The following is a 24,087-nucleotide window of genomic DNA, read 5'->3' as shown; positions in this document are numbered from 1 at the left end:
GGATCGGTGAACAAGTTAGGACCGACATCATGGTCCCAATGTGGAAAAAAACATTGCATCTAATAGAGAATGTCTCATTTGCACCCCTGGTGGGGAAATCTATCAAAATTAGGGTAGTTTTCATAAGGAGGGATTTTTCAAATTGACTGTGAGTCGGTTTTAAAAGTGATCCCCCTCTGGTCAACATATGAAATAACAAGTGTGTGTAAACATTTGAAGTGCTCCCCCTCTGGCCAACATATGTAATAAGTGTGTGTGATACATTGAAATGTGCCCCCTTTGGCCAAAATACAACAACAACAAAAAAATGTATATGGAGACATACTGTATTAACTTGAAGTAAATAATGAAGATTAAAACCAATTTCAAACCAAAAAATAATAATAAATAACTAAAAGCAGTCTTTTTCTCACAATGCCTCGACTATTTCCTTATGAAATTGGGAACAATCTCTCATATTCTTTCTGTTTTTGTAATATTGCAATATTTTCTCGTAAATTATTACTTTATGTAACATTATTACTTTTTTAATGCAAAATGGTGACATTTGTCGTATAAAATTCTGACTTGTGTCACCATATCGCCAATTTTTGTGTCGTTCTTGTAAAATAGCGAAATGTTTTGAGTAAAATTAAGACTTGTCATAATTTTGCCAAGTAAAATTAAGATTGTTATGATGTTGCCAACATTTTAAAGTTTTCTTATAAAATTGTGACTTTTGTCAAGTAAAATTTTGACTCTTTTAATAAAATTGCCAAAATGTTAAGCTTTTTCTTGTAAAATGGCGACTGTTATTGTGTAAAATTCCAACTTTTATCATAATATTGCACAAATGTTCATTTTGTCTTGTAACATTTTGACCTGCGTTGAGTAAAATTACGACTTTTTATTATAATACTAGAGGTAGGCATTTTTCGGAGGTCTCAAGAAGGTAAGAAATACAATAATGTGTGTGTGTGTGTGTGTGTGTGTGTGTGTGTGTGTGTGTCTGTTCTTGTATTTTCATCCTTCTTGAGACATCAACAAGGAAAAGTACCTGCCATATGAGGATCGGTGAACAAGTTAGGACCGACATCACGGTCCCAATGTGGAAAAAAACATTGCATCTAATAGAGAATGTCTCATTTGCACCCCTGGTGGGGAAATCTATCAAAATTAGGGTAGTTTTCATAAGGAGGGATTTTTCAAATTGACTGTGTGTCGGTTTTAAAAGTGATCCCCCTCTGGTCAACATATGAAATAACAAGTGTGTGTAAACATTTGAAGTGCTCCCCCTCTGGCCAACATATGTAATAAGTGTGTGTGATACATTGAAATGTGCCCCCTTTGGCCAAAATACAACAACAAAAAAAAAATGTATATGGAGACATACTGTATTAACTTGAAGTAAATAATGAAGATTAAAACCAATTTCAAACCAAAAAATAATAATAAATAACTAAAAGCAGTCTTTTTCTCACAATGCCTCGACTATTTCCTTATGAAATTGGGAACAATTTCTCATATTCTTTCTGTTTTTGTAATATTGCAATATTTTCTCGTAAATTATTACTTTTTTATGTAACATTATTACTTTTTTTAATGCAAAATGGTGACATTTGTTGTATAAAATTCTGACTTGTGTCACCATATCGCCAATTTTTGTGTCGTTCTTGTAAAATAGCGAAATGTTTTGAGTAAAAATAAGACTTTTGTCATAATTTTGCCAAGTAAAATTAAGATTGTTATGATGTTGCCAACATTTTAAAGTTTTCTTATAAAATTGTGACTTTTGTCAAGTAAAATTTTGACTCTTTTAATACAATTGCCAAAATGTTAAGCTTTTTCTTGTAAAATGGCGACTGTTATTGAGTAAAATTCCAACTTTTGTCATAATATTGCACAAATGTTCATTTTGTCTTGTAACATTTTGACCTGCGTTGAGTAAAATTACGACTTTTTATTATAATACTAGAGGTAGGCATTTTTCGGAGGTCTCAAGAAGGTAAGAAATACAATAATGTGTGTGTGTGTGTGTGTGTTCTTGTATTTCCATCCTTCTTGAGACATCAACAAGGAAAAGTACCTGCCATATGAGGATCGGTGAACAAGTTAGGACCGACATCACGGTCCCAATGTGGAAAAAAACATTGCATCTAATAGAGAATGTCTCATTTGCACCCCTGGTGGGGAAATCTATCAAAATTAGGGTAGTTTTCATAAGGAAGGATTTTTCAAATTGACTGTGTGTCGGTTTTAAAAGTGATCCCTCTCTGGTCAACATATGAAATAACAAGTGTGTGTAAACATTTGAATTGCTCCCCCTCTGGCCAACATATGTAATAAGTGTGTGTGATACATTGAAATGTGCCCCTTTTGGCCAAAATACAACAACAACAAAAAAATGTATATGGACACATACTGTATTAACTTGAAGTAAATAATGAAGATTAAAACCAATTTCAAACCAAAAAATAATAATTAACTAAAAGCAGTCTTTTTCTCACAATGCCTCGACTATTTCCTTATGAAATTGGGAACAATTTCTCATATTCTTTCTGTTTTTGTAATATTGCAATATTTTCTCGTAAATGATTACTTTTTTATGTAACATTATTACTTTTTTTAATGCAAAATGGTGACATTTGTCGTATAAAATTCTGACTTGTGTCACCATATCGCCAATTTTTGTGTCGTTCTTGTAAAATAGCGAAATGTTTTGAGTAAAATTAAGACTTTTGTCATAATTTTGCCAAGTAAAATTAAGATTATGATGTTGCCAACATTTTAAAGTTTTCTTATAAAATTGTGACTTTTGTCAAGTAAAATTTTGACTCTTAATAAAATTGCCAAAATGTTAAGCTTTTTCTTGTAAAATGGCGACTGTTATTGAGTAAAATTCCAACTTTTATCATAATATTGCACAAATGTTCATTTTGTCTTGTAACATTTTGACCTGCGTTGAGTAAAATTACGACTTGTTATTATAATACTAGAGAGTAGGCATTTTTCGGAGGTCTCAAGAAGGTAAGAAATACAATGTGTGTGTGTGTGTGTGTGTGTGTGTATGTGTGTGTGTGTGTGTTCTTGTATTTCCATCCTTCTTGAGACATCAACAAGGAAAAGTACCTGCCATATGAGGATCGGTGAACAAGTTAGGACCGACATCACGGTCCCAATGTGGAAAAAAACATTGCATCTAATAGAGAATGTCTCATTTGCACCCCTGGTGGGGAAATCTATCAAAATTAGGGTAGTTTTCATAAGGAGGGATTTTTCAAATTGACTGTGAGTCGGTTTTAAAAGTGATCCCCTTCTGGTCAACATATGAAATAACAAGTGTGTGTAAACATTTGAAGTGCTCCCCCTCTGGCCAACATATGTAATAAGTGTGTGTGATACATTGAAATGTGCCCCCTTTGGCCAAAATACAACAACAACAAAAAAATGTATATGGAGACATACTGTATTAACTTGAAGTAAATAATGAAGATTAAAACCAATTTCAAACCAAAAAATAATAATACATAACTAAAAGCAGTCTTTTTCTCACAATGCCTCGACTATTTCCTTATGAAATTGGGAACAATTTCTCATATTCTTTCTGTTTTTGTAATATTGCAATATTTTCTCGTAAATGATTACTTTTTTATGTAACATTATTACTTTTTTTAATGCAAAATGGTGACATTTGTCGTATAAAATTCTGACTTGTGTCACCATATCGCCAATTTTTGTGTCGTTCTTGTAAAATAGCGAAATGTTTTGAGTAAAATTAAGACTTTTGTCATAATTTTGCCAAGTAAAATTAAGATTGTTATGATGTTGCCAACATTTTAAAGTTTTCTTATAAAATTGTGACTTTTGTCAAGTAAAATTTTGACTCTTTTAATAAAATTGCCAAAATGTTAAGCTTTTTCTTGTAAAATGGCGACTGTTATTGAGTAAAATTCCAACTTTTATCATAATATTGCACAAATGTTCATTTTGTCTTGTAACATTTTGACCTGCGTTGAGTAAAATTACGACTTTTTATTATAATACTAGAGGTAGGCATTTTTCGGAGGTCTCAAGAAGGTAAGAAATACAATAATGTGTGTGTGTGTGTGTGTGTGTGTTCTTGTATTTCCATCCTTCTTGAGACAACAAGGAAAAGTACCTGCCATATGAGGATCGGTGAACAAGTTAGGACCGACATCATGGTCCCAATGTGGAAAAAAAACATTGCATCTAATAGAGAATGTCTCATTTGCACCCCTGGTGGGGAAATCGATCAAAATTAGGGTAGTTTTCATAAGGAGGGATTTTTCAAATTGACTGTGTGTCTGTTTTAAAAGTGATCCCCCTCTGGTCAACATATGAAATAACAAGTGTGTGTAAACATTTGAAGTGCTCCCCCTCTGGCCAACATATGTAATAAGTGTGTGTGATATCTTGAAATGTGCCCCCTTTGGCCAAAATACAACAAAAAAAAAAAAAATGTATATGGACACATACTGTATTAACTTGAAGTAAATAATGAAGATTAAAACCAATTTCAAACCAAAAAATAATAATAAATAACTAAAAGCAGTCTTTTTCTCACAATGCCTCGACTATTTCCTTATGAAATTGGGAACAATTTCTCATATTCTTTCTGTTTTTGTAATATTGCAATATTTTCTCGTAAATGATTACTTTTTTATGTAACATTATTACTTTTTTTAATGCAAAATGGTGACATTTGTCGTATAAAATTCTGACTTGTGTCACCATATCGCCAATTTTTGTGTCGTTCTTGTAAAATAGCGAAATGTTTTGAGTAAAATTAAGACTTTTGTCATAATTTTGCCAAGTAAAATTAAGATTGTTATGATGTTGCCAACATTTTAAAGTTTTCTTATAAAATTGTGACTTTTGTCAAGTAAAATTTTGACTCTTTTAATAAAATTGCCAAAATGTTAAGCTTTTTCTTGTAAAATGGCGACTGTTATTGAGTAAAATTCCAACTTTTATCATAATATTGCACAAATGTTCATTTTGTCTTGTAACATTTTGACCTGCGTTGAGTAAAATTACGACTTTTTATTATAATACTAGAGGTAGGCATTTTTCGGAGGTCTCAAGAAGGTAAGAAATACAATAATGTGTGTGTGTGTGTGTGAGGGTGTGTGTGTGTGTGTGTGTTCTTGTATTTCCATCCTTCTTGAGACATCAACAAGGAAAAGTACCTGCCATATGAGGATCGGTGAACAAGTTAGGACCGACATCATGGTCCCAATGTGGAAAAAAACATTGCATCTAATAGAGAATGTCTCATTTGCACCCCTGGTGGGGAAATCTATCAAAATTAGGGTAGTTTTCATAAGGAGGGATTTTTCAAATTGACTGTGTGTCGGTTTTAAAAGTGATCCCCCTCTGGTCAACATATGAAATAACAAGTGTGTGTAAACATTTGAAGTGCTCCCCCTCTGGCCAACATATGTAATAAGTGTGTGTGATAAATTGAAATGTGCCCCCTTTGGCCAAAATACAACAACAACAAAAAAAAATGTATATGGACACATACTGTATTAACTTGAAGTAAATAATGAAGATTAAAGGCCTACTGAAAGCCACTACTACCAACCACGCAGTCTGATAGTTTATATATCAATGATGAAATCTTAACATTGCAACACATGCCAATACGGCCGGGTTAACTTATAAAGTTCAATTTTAAAATTCCCGCCACACTTCCGGTTGAGAAACTCCTTTGGATATGATTTATGCGCGTGACGTCACAAAAGCAACGGAAGTGGTTGGACCCCATCGGACCCGATAGAAAAGCCTCTTGTTTTCTTCGACCAAATTCTACATTATTCTGGACATCTGTGTTGGTGAATCTTTTGCAATTTGTTTAATGAACAATGGAGACTGCAAAGAAGAACGTTGTAGGTGGGATCGATCGGTGTCTTAGCGGCTAAGTACAATACTGTAATATCTGTGATATTTGCATTAGTGTACTGTCTTTAAGGGTTTGGGGAACGCGCATGCGCGAGTGAGTTGGCGGAGAACTTGTGAGCGTGAGTTTTGGCTAACAGCAGCTCGTGTATGTGTGTGCGTTACTTTTTGAACTACAACCAGTTACCGCTTTTTAATAAAGCGATTGAGCAGCGCTTCCTCGTCTGTGTGACTCCTTCTCCACTGCGGGGCATTACAATACTTACAGCAACACAACAAGGACTACTTACCCTGACGCCTAGCCGATGCTTGCCGCCAAACCCACGGATGAAGTCCTTCGTCGTGCCGTTTATCGCTGGAATGCAGGTGAGCACGGCTGTTGATGGGTTTCTATCTTCATTTGAGAACGATGCTACGCGCTAGCTCAGTAGCTAAGTGTGTCACCGATGTATTGTCTTGGAGATAAGTCGCTTTAAATGTCCATTTCGCGTGCTCGACTCTCATTTTCAAGAGGATATAGTATCCGAGGTGGTTTAAAATACAAATCTGTGATTCACAATAGAAAAAGGAGAGAGTACATAGTTCTGTGAGGTCTGGTTGCTAAGTTAGCTTCAATGGCGTCGTTAGCACAGCATTGTTAACCTTCGCCAGCCTGGAAATCATTAACCGTGTATTTACATGTCCACGGTTTAATAGTATTGTTGATTTTCTATCTATCCTTCCATTAAGGGGTTTATTTATTTTGTTTCTATCTTCATTTGAGAACGATGCTATCGCGCTAGCTCAGTAGCTAAGTGTGTCACCGATGTATTGTCTTGGAGATAAAAGTCACTTTAAATGTCCATTTCGCGTGCTCGACTCTCATTTTCAAGAGGATATGGTATCCGAGGTGGTTTAAAATACAAATCCGTGATCCACAATATAAAAAGGAGAGTGTGGAATCCAATGAGCCAGCTTGTACCTAAGTTACGGTCAGAGCGAAAAAAGATACGTCAATCACTGCCTCTCAAGTCGTTCACTGTAACGTTCCTCATCTACAAATCTTTCATCCTCGCTCAAATTAATGGGGTAATCATCACTTTCTCGGTCCGAATCTCTCTCGCTCCATTGTAAACAATGGGGAATTGTGAGGAATACTAGCTCCTGTGACGTCACGCTACTTCCGGTACAGGCAAGGCTTTTTTTTATCAGCGAGCAAAAGCTGCGAACTTTATCGTCGATTTTCTCTACTAAATCCTTTCAGCAAAAATATGGCAATATCGCGAAATGATCAAGTATGACACATAGAATGGATCTGCTATTCCCGTTTAAATTAAAAAAAATCATTTCAGTAGGCCTTTAAAACCAATTTCAAACCAAAAAATAATAATAAATAACTAAAAGCAGTCTTTTTCTCACAATGCCTCGACTATTTCCTTATGAAATTGGGAACAATTTCTCATATTCTTTCTGTTTTTGTAATATTGCAATATTTTCTCGTAAATTATTACTTTTTTATGTAACATTGTTACTTTTTTTAATGCAAAATGGTGACATTTGTCGTATAAAATTCTGACTTGTGTCACCATATCGCCAATTTTTGTGTCGTTCTTGTAAAATAGCGAAATGTTTTGAGTAAAATTAAGACTTTTGTCATAATTTTGCCAAGTAAAATTAAGATTGTTATGATGTTGCCAACATTTTAAAGTTTTCTTATAAAATTGTGACTTTTGTCAAGTAAAATTTTGACTCTTTTAATAAAATTGCCAAAATGTTAAGCTTTTTCTTGTAAAATGGCGACTGTTATTGAGTAAAATTCCAACTTTTATCATAATATTGCACAAATGTTCATTTTGTCTTGTAACATTTTGACCTGCGTTGAGTAAAATCACGACTTTTTATTATAATACTAGAGGTAGGCATTTTTCGGAGGTCTCAGGAAGGTAAGAAATACAATAATGTGTGTGTGTGTGTGTGTGTGTGTGTGTGTGTGTTCTTGTATTTCCATCCTTCTTGAGACGTCAACAAGGAAAAGTGCCTGCCATATGAGGATCGGTGAACAAGTTAGGACCGACATCATGGTCCCAATGTGGAAAAAAACATTGCATCTAATAGAGAATGTCTCATTTGCACCCCTGGTGGGGAAATCTATCAAAATTAGGGTAGTTTTCATAAGGAGGGATTTTTCAAATTGACTGTGTCGGTTTTAAAAGTGATCCCCCTCTGGTCAACATATGAAATAACAAGTGTGTGTAAACATTTGAAGTGCTCCCCCTCTGGCCAACATATGTAATAAGTGTGTGTGATACATTGAAATGTGCCCCCTTTGGCCAAAATACAACAAAAAAAAAAAAATGTATATGGAGACATACTGTATTAACTTGAAGTAAATAATGAAGATTAAAACCAATTTCAAACCAAAAAATAATAATAAATAACTAAAAGCAGTCTTTTTCTCACAATGCCTCGACTATTTCCTTATGAAATTGGGAACAATTTCTCATATTCTTTCTGTTTTTGTAATATTGCAATATTTTCTCGTAAATGATTACTTTTTTATGTAACATTATTACTTTTTTAATGCAAAATGGTGACATTTGTCGTATAAAATTCTGACTTGTGTCACCATATCGCCAATTTTTGTGTCGTTCTTGTAAAATAGCGAAATGTTTTGAGTAAAATTAAGACTTTTGTCATAATTTTGCCAAGTAAAATTAAGATTGTTATGATGTTGCCAACATTTTAAAGTTTTCTTTTAAAATTGTGACTTTTGTCAAGTAAAATTTTGACTCTTTTAATAAAATTGCCAAAATGTTAAGCTTTTTCTTGTAAAATGGCGACTGTTATTGAGTAAAATTCCAACTTTTATCATAATATTGCACAAATGTTCATTTTGTCTTGTAACATTTTGACCTGCGTTGAGTAAAATTACGACTTTTTATTATAATACTAGAGGTAGGCATTTTTCGGAGGTCTCAAGAAGGTAAGAAATACAATAATGTGTGTGTGTGTGTGTGTGTGTGTGTGTGTGTGTGTGTGTGTGTGTGTGTGTGTGTGTGTGTGTGTGTGTGTGTGTGTGTGTGTGTGTGTTCTTGTATTTCCATCCTTCTTGAGACATCAACAAGGAAAAGTACCTGCCATATGAGGATCGGTGAACAAGTTAGGACCGACATCATGGTCCCAATGTGGAAAAAAAACATTGCATCTAATAGAGAATGTCTCATTTGCACCCCTGGTGGGGAAATCGGTCAAAATTAGGGTAGTTTTCATAAGGAGGGATTTTTCAAATTGACTGTGTGTCGGTTTTAAAAGTGATCCCCCTCTGGTCAACATATGAAATAACAAGTGTGTTTAAACATTTGAAGTGCTCCCCCTCTGGCCAACATATGTAATAAGTGTGTGTGATAAATTGAAATGTGCCTATCTTTGGCCAAAATACAACAACAAAAAAAAATGTATATGGAGACATACTGTATTAACTTGAAGTAAATAATGAAGATTAAAACCAATTTCAAACCAAAAAATAATAATAAATAACTAAAAGCAGTCTTTTTCTCACAATGCCTCGACTATTTCATTATGAAATTGGGAACAATTTCTGACATTCTTTCTGTTTTTGTAATATTGCAATATTTTCTCGTAAATGATTACTTTTTTATGTAACATTATTACTTTTTTTAATGCAAAATGGTGACATTTGTCGTATAAAATTCTGACTTGTGTCACCATATCGCCAATTTTTGTGTCGTTCTTGTAAAATAGCGAAATGTTTTGAGTAAAATTAAGACTTTTGTCATAATTTTGCCAAGTAAAATTAAGATTATTATGATGTTGCCAACATTTTAAAGTTTTCTTATAAAATTGTGACTTTTGTCAAGTAAAATTTTGACTCTTTTAATAAAATTGCCAAAATGTTAAGCTTTTTCTTGTAAAATGGCGACTGTTATTGAGTAAAATTCCAACTTTTATCATAATATTGCACAGATGTTCATTTTGTCTTGTAACATTTTGACCTGCGTTGAGTAAAATTATGACTTTTTATTATAATACTAGAGGTAGGCATTTTTCGGAGGTCTCAAGAAGGTAAGAAATACAATAATGTGTGTGTGTGTGTGTGTGTGTGTGCCAGGATTTGAAAGGCTTTGGTAACCCATGCATGCTTATGTCACCAACCATGTGTAAATACTCACATCTGTCAGCTATCTCCGTCCAACTGGGTACATGAAGGTAGGAAAGGGACAGCATTCTACAGACTGGGCAGCTATTCAAGAACTCTCAGTAACAGTAACCCATGGCAAACCAAACCCCCCCCCCCCCACCCCCCCCCCCCCCCCCCCGCCCTACTCCTCCTTTAGGGCAGTGTTTTTCAACCTTTTTTGAGCCAAGGCACATTTTTTGCGTTGAAAAAATCCGTAGGCACACCACCAGCAGAAATCATTAAACAACGAAACTCAGTTGACAGTAAAAAGTCGCAATCGTTGCATATGACTTTAAACCATAACCAACCATGCATCACTATAGCTCTTGTCTCAAAGTAGGTGTACTGTCACCACCTGTCACATCACACCCTGACTTATTTGGAGTTGTTTGCTTGTTTTCCTGTGTGTAGTGTTTTAGTTCTTGTCTTGCGCTCCTATTTTGGAGGCTTTTTCTCTTTTTTTGGTATTTTCCTGTAGCAGTTTGGTGTCTCCCTTTGAGCGATTTTCCCCGCATCTACTTTGTTTTAGCAATCAAGAATATTTCAGTGGTTTTTAATCCTTCTTTGTGGGGACATTGTTTATTGCCATGTCCGGATGTACATTGTGGACGCCGTCTTTGCGCCACAGTAAGTCTTTGCTGTCGTCCAGCATTCTGTTTTTGTTTACTTTGCAGCCAGTTCAGTTTTAGTTTCGTTCTGTATAGCCATCCCTAAGCTTCAATGCCTTTTCTTAGGGGCACTCACCTTTTGTTTATTTTTTGGTTTAAGCATTAGACACCTTTTTACCTGCACACTGCCTCCCGCTGTTTCCGACATCTACAAAGCAATTATCTACCGGCTGCCACCTACTGATATGGAAGAGTTTTACACGGTTACTCTGCCGAGCTCTAGACAGCACCGACACTCAACAACAACACATCATTTGCAGACTATAATTACTGGTTTGCAAAAAAAATATTTTTAACCCAAATATGTGAAATTAGATCATCTCCCACAGCACACCAGACGGTGTCTCACGGCGGTGTGGTTGCTGTAGGGGATCCACTGGCCAGTTTGGGGAGAAATGAATGGACTTGCAGGCACCAGTGCCAGGAGACAAAAAGAGGTTGTAACTTTACCCACACCAACCAAAGTGCAATGCGACCCCCCTCCTCCTCCTTAAGGTTCACAAGGTTAACTATTCAACATAGAGAGGGAGAGGTGGGGGCTTTTGTTCAATCCCGCTCACTAACCGGGCTTTTTTTCCTCCAAGTTATGTCCGATTGTGCCCAGCCGGCATGCAGCTGTGTGGTCTTACCGTTGTGGTTGTGCTGCAGGCTCTCCAGCACGCCGCCGGAAGGGTCGCCAGCCCCCAGCTCGGTCAGTCTGCGGCTGGTGGCGCTCAGCTCCGAGCGCAGGTTGGTCACCTCCTGGCTGGCCGACTGAATGGCCCCGTCTATGCGCTGAGCCAGCTGCTTGTTGTCATCCATCATTTTTAGGATTTTTGCCTGCACAGAGGGGAATCCGGAGAAGGTGTCATGCTGACAAGTTGTGCATTTCCAGAGGAAGGAGGATGTCCATGAATAAATCCGTCTTTTGGTATTATTTTTTTTTTTTAGCCAAGTTAATTCCTCAAAGCAGTTTGTCCTTTTGAGTCATCCGGCTTAGGGGGAATGTGAATCTGCCAGAGGGAGAGAGTGTGTGTGTGTGTGTGTATGCATGTGTGTGTGTGTGTGTGCATGCATGTGTGTTCTGAAGGTACACCACAGTGTGTGTGTGTGTGTGTGTGTGAAGCCTGCACTGCCCCTCAGTAAAATGTGCTCACTGCAGCTGACTGTTGAAAGGACACAGCATTGAGAGATGACAGGCACCTTTTTTAAATGGACCGTACCATTTGCACAGATAGTCGGAGGGGGAGCGAGCTGCGAATGGGAAGTGGTTGTCGCCCCTCGCCACCCCCCGGCACAGCTGTTTTGTAAAGATATTGATGTGAGGTTCTGGGATTTTAGTGTTTGACTGAAGGGAAAAATACCAGCGGTGGGAAAACAGATTGACGTGAAGCTGTTGAGATACCACTTCCTGTCTCTTGTGTCTGTGTGTGTGACCCTTCCTCTGTGGTCAGAGGGAAAGGAAGTCATTCACAAAACAAAAAAAAACAGCAAACTTTAAATACAGTATAAAAAAAGTGGCATCGCTCGTTTTCTTTCATTTGACAGATGTTTGTTAGTTTGTAGGGTTGTGGGAAAAAATCGATTCGAATTCAAATCGCGATGCTCACATTGTGCGATTCAGAATCGATTCTCATTTTCAAAAAATCGATTTTTTATTGATTTATTTAATTACTTTTTTTTTTTAAATTTTTTATTAATCAATCCAACAAAACAGTACACAGCAATACCATAACAATGCAATCCAATTCCAAAACCAAACCCGACCCAGCAACACTCACAACACAAACACGACACAGAACAAACCAAAAGTAGTGAAACAAAAATGAATATTATCAACAACAGTATCAATATTAGTTACAATTTCAACATAGCAGTGATTAAAAATCCCTCATTGACATTATCATTAGTTTTATTTATAAAAAATAAAAAAAGGAACAATAGTGTCACAGTGGCTTACACTTGCATCGCATCTCATAAGCTTGACAACACATTGTGTCCAATATTTTCACAAAGATAAAATAAGTCATATTTTTGGTTCATTTAATAGTTAAAACAAATTTACATTATTGCAATCAGTTGATAAAACATTGTCCTTTACAATTATAAAAGCTTTTTACAAAAATCTACTACTCTGCTTGCATGTCAGCAGACTGGGGTAGATCCTGCTGAAATCCTATGTATTGAATGAATAGAGAATCCTTTTGAATCGGGAAAAAATCGTTTTTGAATTGAGAATCGTGTTGAATTGAAAAAAAATTGATTTTGAATCGAATCATGACCCCAAGAATCGATATTGAATCGAATCGTGGGACACCCAAAGATTCACAGCCCTATTAGTTTGTGTTTACAGTATTTTTCCCACTATAAACCGCTACTATTTTCCTACACTTTGAACCCTGCGGCTTTTTACGAAGCCCCTAAAAGGACATGGAGGGGAAAAAATGTTTTTGCGCAATACTTTTTGCGGTATCTAGCAAACGTTTTTATTTTCGTATGTCAGTGAACCGGAAGTAAAACAGACACAGCGATGGAGGAGCCTACCCATTATCCGTGGGAGACGTTTATTGATTTATATTTTAGTACTGGCCTAACATATAAAGAAGTAATTCACAAAAAAACAAAAACAGCAAACTTTAAATTCAGTATAAAAAAAAGTGATATCGCTCATTTTCTTTCATTTGACAGATGTTTGTTAGTTTGTGTTTACAGTATTTTTCCCACTATAAACCGCTACTACTTTCCTACACTTTGAACCCTGCGGCTTTTTACGGAGCCCCTAAAAGGACATGTAGGGAAAAAAATGTTTTGCGAGATCTCGCAATACTTTTTGCGAGATCTCGCAAAAGGTTTTTTTTCTATGTAAGTGAACCGGAAGTGAAACAGACAAAGCGATGGAGGAGCCTACCCATCATCCGTGGGAGAAGTTGAATTTATATTTTAGTATTGGCCTAACATATAAAGAAGTCATTCACAAAAAAACAAAAACAGCAAACTTTAAATACAGTATAAAAAAAAGTGATATCACTCATTTTCTTTCATTTGACAGATTCTTGTTAGTTTGTGTTTACAGTATTTTTCCGACTATAAACCGCTACTATTTTCCTACACTTTGAACCCTGCTGCTTTTTACGGAGCTCCTAAAAGGACATGGAGGGGAAAAAATGTTTTTGCGCAATACTTTTTGCGGGATTTCGCAAACGTTTTTTTTTTTCGTATGTCAGTGAACCGGAAGTGAAACAGACACAGTGATGGAGGAGCCTATCCATCATCCGTGGGAGACGTTTATTTATTTATATTTTAGTACTGGCCTAACATATAAAAGAACCACTACTATTTGCCTACACTTTGAACCCTGCGGCTTTTTACGAAGCCCCTAAAAGGACATGGAGGGAAAAAAAATGTTTTGCGGGATCTCGCAAAAGCTTTTTTTCCTATGTCAGGGAACCGGAAGTAAAACAGACAGCGATGGAGGAGCCTACCCATCATCCGTGGGAGACGTTTATTGATTTCTATTTTAGAATTGGCCTAACATATAAAGAAGTCATTCCCAAAAAAGCAAAAACAGCAAAAGAAAATGATATCGCTCATTTTCTTTCATTTGACAGATGTTTGTTAGTTTGTGTTTACAGTATTTTTCCAACTATAAACCGCTACTATTTTCCTACACTTTGAACCCTGCGGCTTTTTACGGAGCCCCTAAAAGGACATGTAGGGAAAAAAATGTTTTGCGAGATCTCGCAATACTTTTTGCGAGATCTCGCAAAAGGTTTTTTTTCTATGTAAGTGAACCGGAAGTGAAACAGACAAAGCGATGGAGGAGCCTACCCATCATCCGTGGGAGAAGTTGAATTTATATTTTAGTATTGGCCTAACATATAAAGAAGTCATTCACAAAAAAACAAAAACAGCAAACTTTAAATACAGTATAAAAAAAAAGTGATATCACTCATTTTCTTTCATTTGACAGATTCTATAGTTTGTCTTTACAGTATTTTTCCGACTACAAACCGCTACTATTTTCCTACACTTTGAACCCTGCGGCTTTTTACGGAGCCCCTAAAAGGACATGGAGGGAAAAAAATGTTTTTGCGCAATACTTTTTGCGGGATCTCGCAAACGTTTTTTTTTTTTTCATGCAGCTGAGATAGGCTCCAGCCAACCCAGAAAGGGACTAGCGGTAGAAAATGGATGGATGGATAATTCAATTGTGGCACAAAAAATTATTCCAAGCAGCCCATCAAATTGCTCCACACTGCTATAAAGTAGAACTCCATAGATTTATATGTGCATGGAATCGGAGCCTTTTATGATATCATCGCTGTGTAACTTTGTAAATTCTCTTTATGCTACTTTTTAAGATGTAAAACTGTGGCGCTGAACAACCAATATTTTTTTTTACGAGCATCTCCACTGGTGGCCACAAGCTCATGTCCTTCAAAACATCAATGTTCATTTTGTTTTGAAGACAAGGCAAGTGTTCGGTCAAAATTACTGTTCATAATTGAAGTCCACTTCCTGTCAATGAGAAAGGACGCAAAAGAGAAAGGCTCCGCTCTTGCTACCGGAGTTTTTTGTTAAATCTGAAGATTTTGACCACTGATTTGCGATCACAGCCACAGGAGAGTACCCTAGCATCTTCAATCTGATTTTGGTCAGTTGAGAGGCACTGGTACGCTGAAAGAAGGCGAGTTGGGAGAGCCGTTAGACTCAAGCCAAAGGCGCCTTGCCGCAGTTCAAAGCGGTTGCCTAGCAACCAAAAGCTACGGCGAGTTTACAGCCGTTTTAAAGTGATCCCGACGTCGCAGAGTGATACAAGTTGACAGGGTGACACCTCAAATTGATCTCTGAACGGCGCAAGATACGAAATTGTTGGAAAAAACAAGTTAAAGTGCCGCAAGTCGCTAAAGAAGCAACTGCCGTTAAGACACAAGCAAGAGGCAGTGACGTCAGTGACTGCCGCGATGCGAAAAGGTAAAGGAAAGATTGAAATCCTGAAACCTTCGGGGTCAGCTGTTACAGAACACAACTGGGAACAAGATTTGAGGTTGGACACAGGACATGATGGGAATCAAGAAGTGATACTACAAATACTTGAAGAAATGAAAGAAGAAATGAAAGAAATGAAAGAAATGAAAGAAATGAAAGAAATGAAAGAAATGAAAGAATTGAAAGAAATGAAAGAAGAAATGAAAGAATTGAAAGAATATCTGAGAAAAGTAACAACAGAACACCAACAAGATGTGAAAAGTCTGCAGGAAAATATAGAAAATCTGCAATCTCAGAACAACAGAAGAAATAATGAAGCCACTGAAATGGGCAAACGAATGAAGACCCTTCAAGAAGACAACAAGATGTTGAGGAATATCATAGATGAAATGGATCAGGACAAACGAATGAATGATATCATCGTGACTGGGCACCGAATTAAACCAAGATCCTATGCGAAAGCTGTGAATAATGAAGGTGAACCAGATGAAATGGATATGATCTCAGCAGAACAGCAAGTGGTCAACTTTCTGCAATCAAAGGAAATTGAAATTGACATTAATACCATCGAAACATGCATCCCACTGAACGGAAGAAACAACAACGCCACTCCAGTCGTGCTCGTGAAACTCGTAAACAGAAAATCTAAAATGGCATTGCTGAGACAGGGAAAGAAGCTGAAGGGAACAAATGTGTACATGAATGAGCATCTCACAAAACGCAATGCTGGAATCGCCAAGAAAGCACGCGACTTGAGAAGGCAGGGAAAAATCCAGGGAACTATCTACATCAAGCTGAATGGAGGTCCAGAAGCAAGAGTAATTGTTGTCCATGACATCAAGGACCTGGACAATTTTTAAAGTTTACACAGCTACCAAAACAACGATGATAATGGACTCTGACAGAAAACAAACACCCAAATTCAGCATCGACACTACTATGTTCCAAGGGACGACTAAACAAGAGGACCTACATTCAGGATTGCATCCACCTACACTTATTGAGATTATTGAAACAACATCAAAGATTGTTGAACAAGAAAATATGGAACTAAAAAATTTCTGCAACAAAGATTACAAAAACCAGGATTTGGAAAATGATATAGATCCAGATACAAATGTTCTCTCCCACATCAGTAATAATTGTTTTTATTATACAGATGATCAATATAATAGCAACATTACAGGCGATAACAAATTGTCAATTATTCATTTTAATAGCAGAAGCTTGTATGCAAACTACAACAACATAAATAACTTTTTGGAACACATCAACGAACCATTCAAAGTGATTGCTGTTACAGAAACATGGATTGATGATAAAAAAGGAATAGATTTTGATCTGGAGGGATATGAACTAAACTACATCAACAGAACCAACAAAAATGGAGGAGGAGTAGCTGTGTACGTGATGAAGAACCTGAACTACAAAGTGGTAAAAAACATGTCATTTGCTATAGATAATATCTTAGAATGTATAACCATTGAAATATGTCAGGAAAAAAGCAAAAACATTTTCATCAGTTGTATATACAGGTATAGATCACCTAAGTCAAGTATAGAAACATTTGAAGAATGGATCAAGGCAACTTACATGGATAATGGTCAAAGAATAATGTTCTTTTGTGGTGACTTTAATATTGACTTATTGAACCCTAACAAGCAAAAGTCTATTGATGACTTCATTGATACAATGTACAGCATCAGTTTATATCCGAAAATCACAAAGCCAAGTAAAATCACAGCACACTGTGCCACGCTTATTGATAATATTTTTACCAATGAGTTTGACAATAACACTACAAGTGGTCTACTTATAACCGACGTTAGTGATCATCTGCCAGTTTTTACAATATATGATGGACACTACAAGAAGAAAATGGAAGACAAAAGGACATTTCGAAGACTGTGCACAGAGAAGAGGATGACTGCTTTCAAAATTGAGCTACAAAAGCAAGATTGGGACAATGTGTACAATGAAAAAGAGGTTGATGAAGCATATGAACATTTCTTAAACAAGTTCATAATACTTTATGACAAACATTGTCCATGGATACAACTTAGTAATAAACAGAGAAAGAATAATCAACCATGGATGACAAAAGGATTAAAAAATGCTTGTAAGAAGAAGAATACACTATATAGAGAATTTATAGCACAAAGAACTATAGAGGCAGAAATTAAGTACAAAAAGTATAAAAACAAGTTAACAGAAATACTACGATCATGTAGAAAAGAATATTACAGTGAATTATTGGACAGGAACAAAAATAATATGAGAGCAACATGGGGCATCCTCAATAGCATTATTAAAAATGGCACAAAGAGGGACTACCCTCAATACTTTTTAGACGGAAATAAAAACAATGACAACATAAAGGAAGTAGTTGAAAGCTTCAATAATTATTTTGTAAATATTGGACCAAAATTGGAAGAAAGGATTCCAGACCCAGTTCCAATTGAGGACTATAATTATACCATAGAGCGAAATCCCAACTCCATGTTCCTCAGTAATGTGACACAGGAGGAAATAGTTACAATCGTGAAAAAATGTAAATCTAAGACTTCAACTGATTGTAATGGAATTGATATGGAAACGATAAAAAAGGTTATAGAAGAGATCTCAGGACCATTAATGTATATTAGTAATCTATCATTTCAAACAGGTACATTCCCAAACAATATGAAAATAGCTAAAGTTGCACCAATTTATAAGACTGGAGATAAACATCAATTTAAAAATTATAGACCTGTTTCTTTACTTCCACAATTTTCTAAAATCATTGAAAAACTGTTTAATAACAGATTAGAGAGTTTCATAAATAAAAATAGAATACTCGAAGATAACCAATATGGATACAGAGCTAATGTCTCAACTTCAATGGCTTTAATTGAAATTACAGAAGAAATTACCAATGCAATAGACAGTAAAAAAATGTGCAGCAGCAGTTTTTATGGATCTAACTAAAGCATTTGACACAATTAATCACAATATTTTAATCAAAAAACTAGAACGATATGGCATCAGAGGGTTAGTCTTAAACTGGATAAGAAGTTATCTAACGAACAGGAAACAATACGTGAAGCTAGGCGAACACACGTCTACAACGCTAAATATATCCTGTGGTGTACCTCAGGGATCAATATTAGGACCTAAATTATTCAATCTCTATATAAATGACATTTGTAAAGTTACAAAAGATTTAAAGTTAGTATTATTTGCGGATGATACAACAGCGTTTTGTTCAGGAGAGAACACACAGGAGATAATACAAATAATAACAGAAGAAATTAACAAATTAAAAAGATGGTTTGACAAAAACAGACTATCGTTGAATCTTAGTAAAACTAAAATAATGCTATTTGGTAATAGTAGAAGAGAAAGTCAAACACAAATACAAATAGACGGAATAGAAATTGAAAGAGTAAATGAAACCAAATTTCTAGGTATAATGATTGATGATAAATTGAACTGGAAATCTCACGTAAAAAATATACAACATAAAGTTGCAAGAAACACGTCAATAATGAATAAAGCAAAACAAGTTCTAGACAAAAAATCACTTCATATTCTATACTGCTCACTAGTGTTACCATATCTGAGCTACTGTGTAGAAATATGGGGAAATAATTACAGAAGTACACTTCATTCATTAACGGTGTTACAAAAAAGATCAGTTAGAATAATACATAATGTTGGATATAGAGAACATACAAATCCTTTATTTATTGAATCAAAGATACTGAAATTCCACGACATAGTGAATTTGCAAACAGCTAAAATTATGCACAAAGCAAACTATAACCTGCTACCCAAGAATATACAACAATTCTTCTCAACAAAAGAGAAATATAATCTTAGAGAAAAATGTAATTTAAAACATTTGTACGCACGTACAACACTTAAGACCTTCAGTATATCAGTATGTGGAATTAAATTATGGAATGGATTAAGCAAAGCAATCAAACAATGTACTAATATGATCCACTTCAAGAAACTCTTCAAACTTAAAGTGTTTACAAAGTACAAAGAAGAAGAACCATGACAAACATTTTCAATTTATTTCATCCATCCATTCATTCATTCTTAAAGTAATCTTACTTATCTCATCATATGAAATATGACTTTCTTCACCAATTATTATTATTAAATTCTTACTATTATTTATTTATTTATTTTTTATTGTGATTACCTATGGAGTTTATTGTGAATAAATTGAGAACAGGAAGTGAATAAAAAAGTTTCAGCAACTGTTATGTAAAGAAAAGGGGTAGGATTAAATAAGCTCTGCTTCTTCCTACTCCTTTTCGAACATGTTGAAAAGAGAAACTGGAAATTGTGATGTATCATGTTGTATGCTTGCATGTTCGAAATAAACTCAAACTCTAAACTCAAACTCTAATGTAAACCAGGGGTGCCCATTACGTCGATCGCGAGCTACCGGTCGATCACGGAGGGTGTGTCAGTCGATCGCCAGCCAGGCATTAAAAAAATAGTCCTAAAAATGAGCAATCATAATTGTTCACTATGACGTCACTTTCGTCACTTGATTGACATTCACGGCACCCGAGGGTCTGGTGAGATGACGCTGGCTGCTGCCAGCTCATTATTAAGAAAAAATTACCGACAGGACGGCGAGAAACACTTTTTATTTCAACAGACTCTGGCGCCGTACCTGTCGTCGAAACTCAGAAGACCGACTGCACAGTTGCACAATAAAAGCTCTGCTTCATCCTGCCTGCGCTAACAAAATAAGAGTCTCAGAAAGTTGGCGTGCACAAGCTAGCAAGCTACGGAGTTTGCCGCCAATGTATTTCTTGTAAAGTGTGTACAAAGGAGTACAGAAGCTGGACAAATAAGATGCCAAAAACCAACCACTTTCATGTGGTATTGGACAGAAAGGAGGACTCTTTTTCTCCTCCATTTGAAAATGCGGACGTTATCAGCACCACTGTCTGATTCCTATCAATGCAAGTCATCAGAATCAGGTAATACACCAACTTATATTCTTGTCTTTATGAAAGAAAGGAATCTATATGTGTTAAACATGTGTGTATTATCATTAAACACCTTTAACTTATTAACAATATTAACTATATGTGTTAAACATGCTTGTATCATCTTTAAACACCTTTAACTTGTTAACAATATTAACTATATGTGTTAAACATGATTGTATTATCTTTAAACACCTTTAACTTGTTAACAATATTAACTATATGTGTTAAACATGCTTGTATTATCATTAAACACCTTTAACTTGTTGACAATATTAACTATATGTGATAAACATGCTAGCATTATCTTTAAACACCTTTAACTTGCTAACAATATTAACTATATGTATTAAACATTCTTGTATTATCATTAAACACCTTTAATTTATTAACAATATTAACTATATGTGTTAAACATGCTTGCATTATCATTAAACACCTTTAACTTGTTAATAAAAACATATCTTTCATAAATAAGTAAATATAAATTATATATATATGAATGAGGTAGATCCCCACGACTTGATCAAATGAAAAGTAGCTCGCCTGCACAAAAAGTGTGGGCACCCCTGATGTAAACACTATCACATCACTAATAGTTATCAAAGCATTACGATTCTCATAACGACAATGACGCTATTTATCGACATCTTTGAAATCTTTGATCAAATCAAATGATGATGTAACTCAGCCAAATAAACATTGATTAATTGATATTGATTGATTGATATTTAATGTGATGCTTTGCTCCTATGTTAATCAATATGCATTGTCCTAATCAAATAAAGTCATTCAGTTCAACACTTTCGTGGCCATACGTACAGGAAAGACCTTTTGCTCTAACGCCGTACTCTCTCTCTCAGCAGGAAGGCTGCCATGTTGTCGTTTCCCAAGGTTAGGCGCATTTTCAGTCAAACGCGTCCTGCATAGGATAAGCAGTGCAATGTAGCAGTCAGAGTAGCGAGCAAGCAACTGCTGTGTAATCCTAGAAACTGATACCAGAGCTTCAGGCACTCTCAGAGTTTGTGTGAGTGTGTGTGTTTGTGTGTGTGCGCGCGTGTGTCTGTGTATTTGTGTGTGCTTGTCTCAAACTAAACTTATCTGACCGGCCACAACAGCATGCAACACAAGCACACGCATGCCCTGTACTCGGCAAATGAACATCATGTTATTTATAGATGACCCTGCTCCTGCTACACACAGGCACACACAAAGTGATACTCAGAGGTGTATTTCATGTCATATACAATAACATGCAGGATTATGTAATAGATTTCTAAATACATATTTTTGGTTCAAAATTGATAGTATATTTTACTTGATATTTCATATTGTACCAATATTAAAAAGGCTACTGCGGTGCAGTGTTTTTCAACCTTTTTTGAGCCAAGGCACATTTTTTTCATTGAAGCAGGAGAAAATATCAAAAAAATTAAGCCGATATACACAATAAAAAGTTGTTTTCGCAATTGTTGGATATGAATTCAAACTATAACCAAGCATGCATCACTATAGCTCTTGTCTGAAAGTAGGTGTACTGTCAAGACCGTGACTTAATTTAAGTTTTTTGGTGTTTTCCTGTGTTTAGTGTTTTAGTTCTTGTCGTGCACTCCTATTTTAGTGGCTTTTCCTGTTTTGTTGGTATTTTCCTATAGCAGTTTCATGTCTTCCTTTGAGCGCTATTCCCCGCACCTGCTTTGTTGTAGCAATCGAGACTTTGATTAAGTTGTGCGGATGCTATCCTTCTTTGTGGGGACATTGTTGATTGTGATGTCATGTTCGGATGTACTTTGTGGACGCCATCTCTGCTCCACACGCCGTAAGTCTTTGCTGTCGTCCAGCATTCTGTTTTTGTTTACTGTGCAGCCAGTTCAGTTTTAGTTTCATTTTGCATAGCCACCCCTAAGCTTCAGTGCCTTTTCTTAGCAGCACTCGCCTTTTGTTTATTGTTGGTTTAAGCATTAGACACATTTTTACCTGCACACTGCCTCCCGCTGTCATCTGCATATTGTGATCACGACAAACCATCGTCATCGTTACCAACATCTACAAAGCAATTAGCTACCAGCTAATTACACGGTTACTCTAGACGAGGGATGTCCAAACTTTTTCCACTAAGGGCCGCACACTGAAAAATCAAAGCAAGCGGGGGCCATTTTGATATTTTTTATTTCAAAAACCAATACAATATATGTATAAAAAAGATACATTTAGGCCTCCACTCAGACTTGATCCCAGGGACCCCAAAAGGTTTTGGTCAAAAAATTTTTTACAAATGTGTCATTACTTAGTATTATTATTATTATTAGTATTATTATTATTATTATTATTCAAGGTTTAAATCTCTAGATCAACATTAGGTCTATCTGTCAATATAACGCTTTTAAAGATTTAAGTTGTATGCCATTTTTGTCAAGGAAAACCGTGTTTTTTTATGGAAAAAAACACAAAATATGCAATATTTTCCCCCAATAAAATTTTAAAGTGGAATATTTGAGATTATATAATAGTTGGAGTCTTAAAAAGGTCAATAACTCATAACAACATTGATTTTAATTCATTATTTTTTCGAGCAATGACACTTAAAAAAAAAAAAAAGTCCCACTAAAATTATTGGGGATCCAAAAGGGTATTGCTCAGTAAAGTTTAAAAAAATAAATCCAACATTTTTTTAAAACTTTTACCACAGTAGTCTCAAGATCAACTTCAGATCTATCCGTCAATTATAAGTTTTATTGTTGTTTATGTTTTTTGTATGTTCGTTTTAGGCACTTCTTTAAAAAACGTTGTTTTTTAAATGGCAACCAAAAAATATGCAACATTTTCCCCCCAAAATATATCAAAGTGGAATATTTAATGTGAAGTAAATGGAGCCTTGAATAGGTCAATAATTCATAATGACATTGATTTTGATTCATTATTATTTTTTATAGAAATAAACAGCCTGCATGGCAGCTTTGTGTTATTAGAGTAAATAATGCAACATTTTCTTGTTACATTTCACCTGTTTGCTCTTCTATACCACTTTTTATGTTTTTTATTTTTTTTTCATCGTATTTTTAGAATGTGCCGTGGGGCCGTTAAAAAATTACCCGCGGGCCGCAAATGGCCCCCGGGCCGCACTTTGGACACCCCTGCTCTAGACAGCACAGACACTCAACAACGGCACATTATTGGCGAATTATAACTACTGGTTTGCAAACATATTTTTAAACCAGTTAGGTGAAATTACATAATCTCCCACGGCACACCAGACTGTATTTTACGGTACACCAGTGTGCCGCGGCACAGTGGTTGAAAAACACTGCTCTAGAGGATAGCATAGGACCCAGGATAAGGACTAAGGTCATGCAGTGACTTGGAGCTAATGAGCACA

At 35.6% G+C, this 24,087-nt stretch overlaps 1 protein-coding gene across 5 annotated transcripts in view; it reads right to left on the bottom strand.

Annotated features, from left to right (window-relative positions):
* The window catches only part of kazna (kazrin, periplakin interacting protein a), a 556,243-nt gene that overhangs the window by 365,547 nt on the left and 166,609 nt on the right, over nucleotides 1–24,087 (bottom strand). For all 5 annotated transcript variants that reach the window (XR_009826859.1, XM_062054433.1, XM_062054435.1 and 2 more), the window contains exon 3: nucleotides 11,376–11,565. Coding sequence is in view for 4 of the 5 variants with exons in the window: in XM_062054433.1 (XP_061910417.1) it covers nucleotides 11,376–11,565 (190 nt within the window). In the remaining variant the exon portion in view is untranslated. The remainder of the gene's footprint in view (nucleotides 1–11,375; nucleotides 11,566–24,087) is intronic.

The sequence above is a fragment of the Entelurus aequoreus genome, linkage group LG07, assembly GCF_033978785.1.
Source record: "Entelurus aequoreus isolate RoL-2023_Sb linkage group LG07, RoL_Eaeq_v1.1, whole genome shotgun sequence".
NCBI classification, from domain to species: domain Eukaryota; kingdom Metazoa; phylum Chordata; class Actinopteri; order Syngnathiformes; family Syngnathidae; genus Entelurus; species Entelurus aequoreus.
Note: the sequence above shows the minus strand (reverse complement) of the source record. Positions and strands in the feature narration are given on the sequence as shown.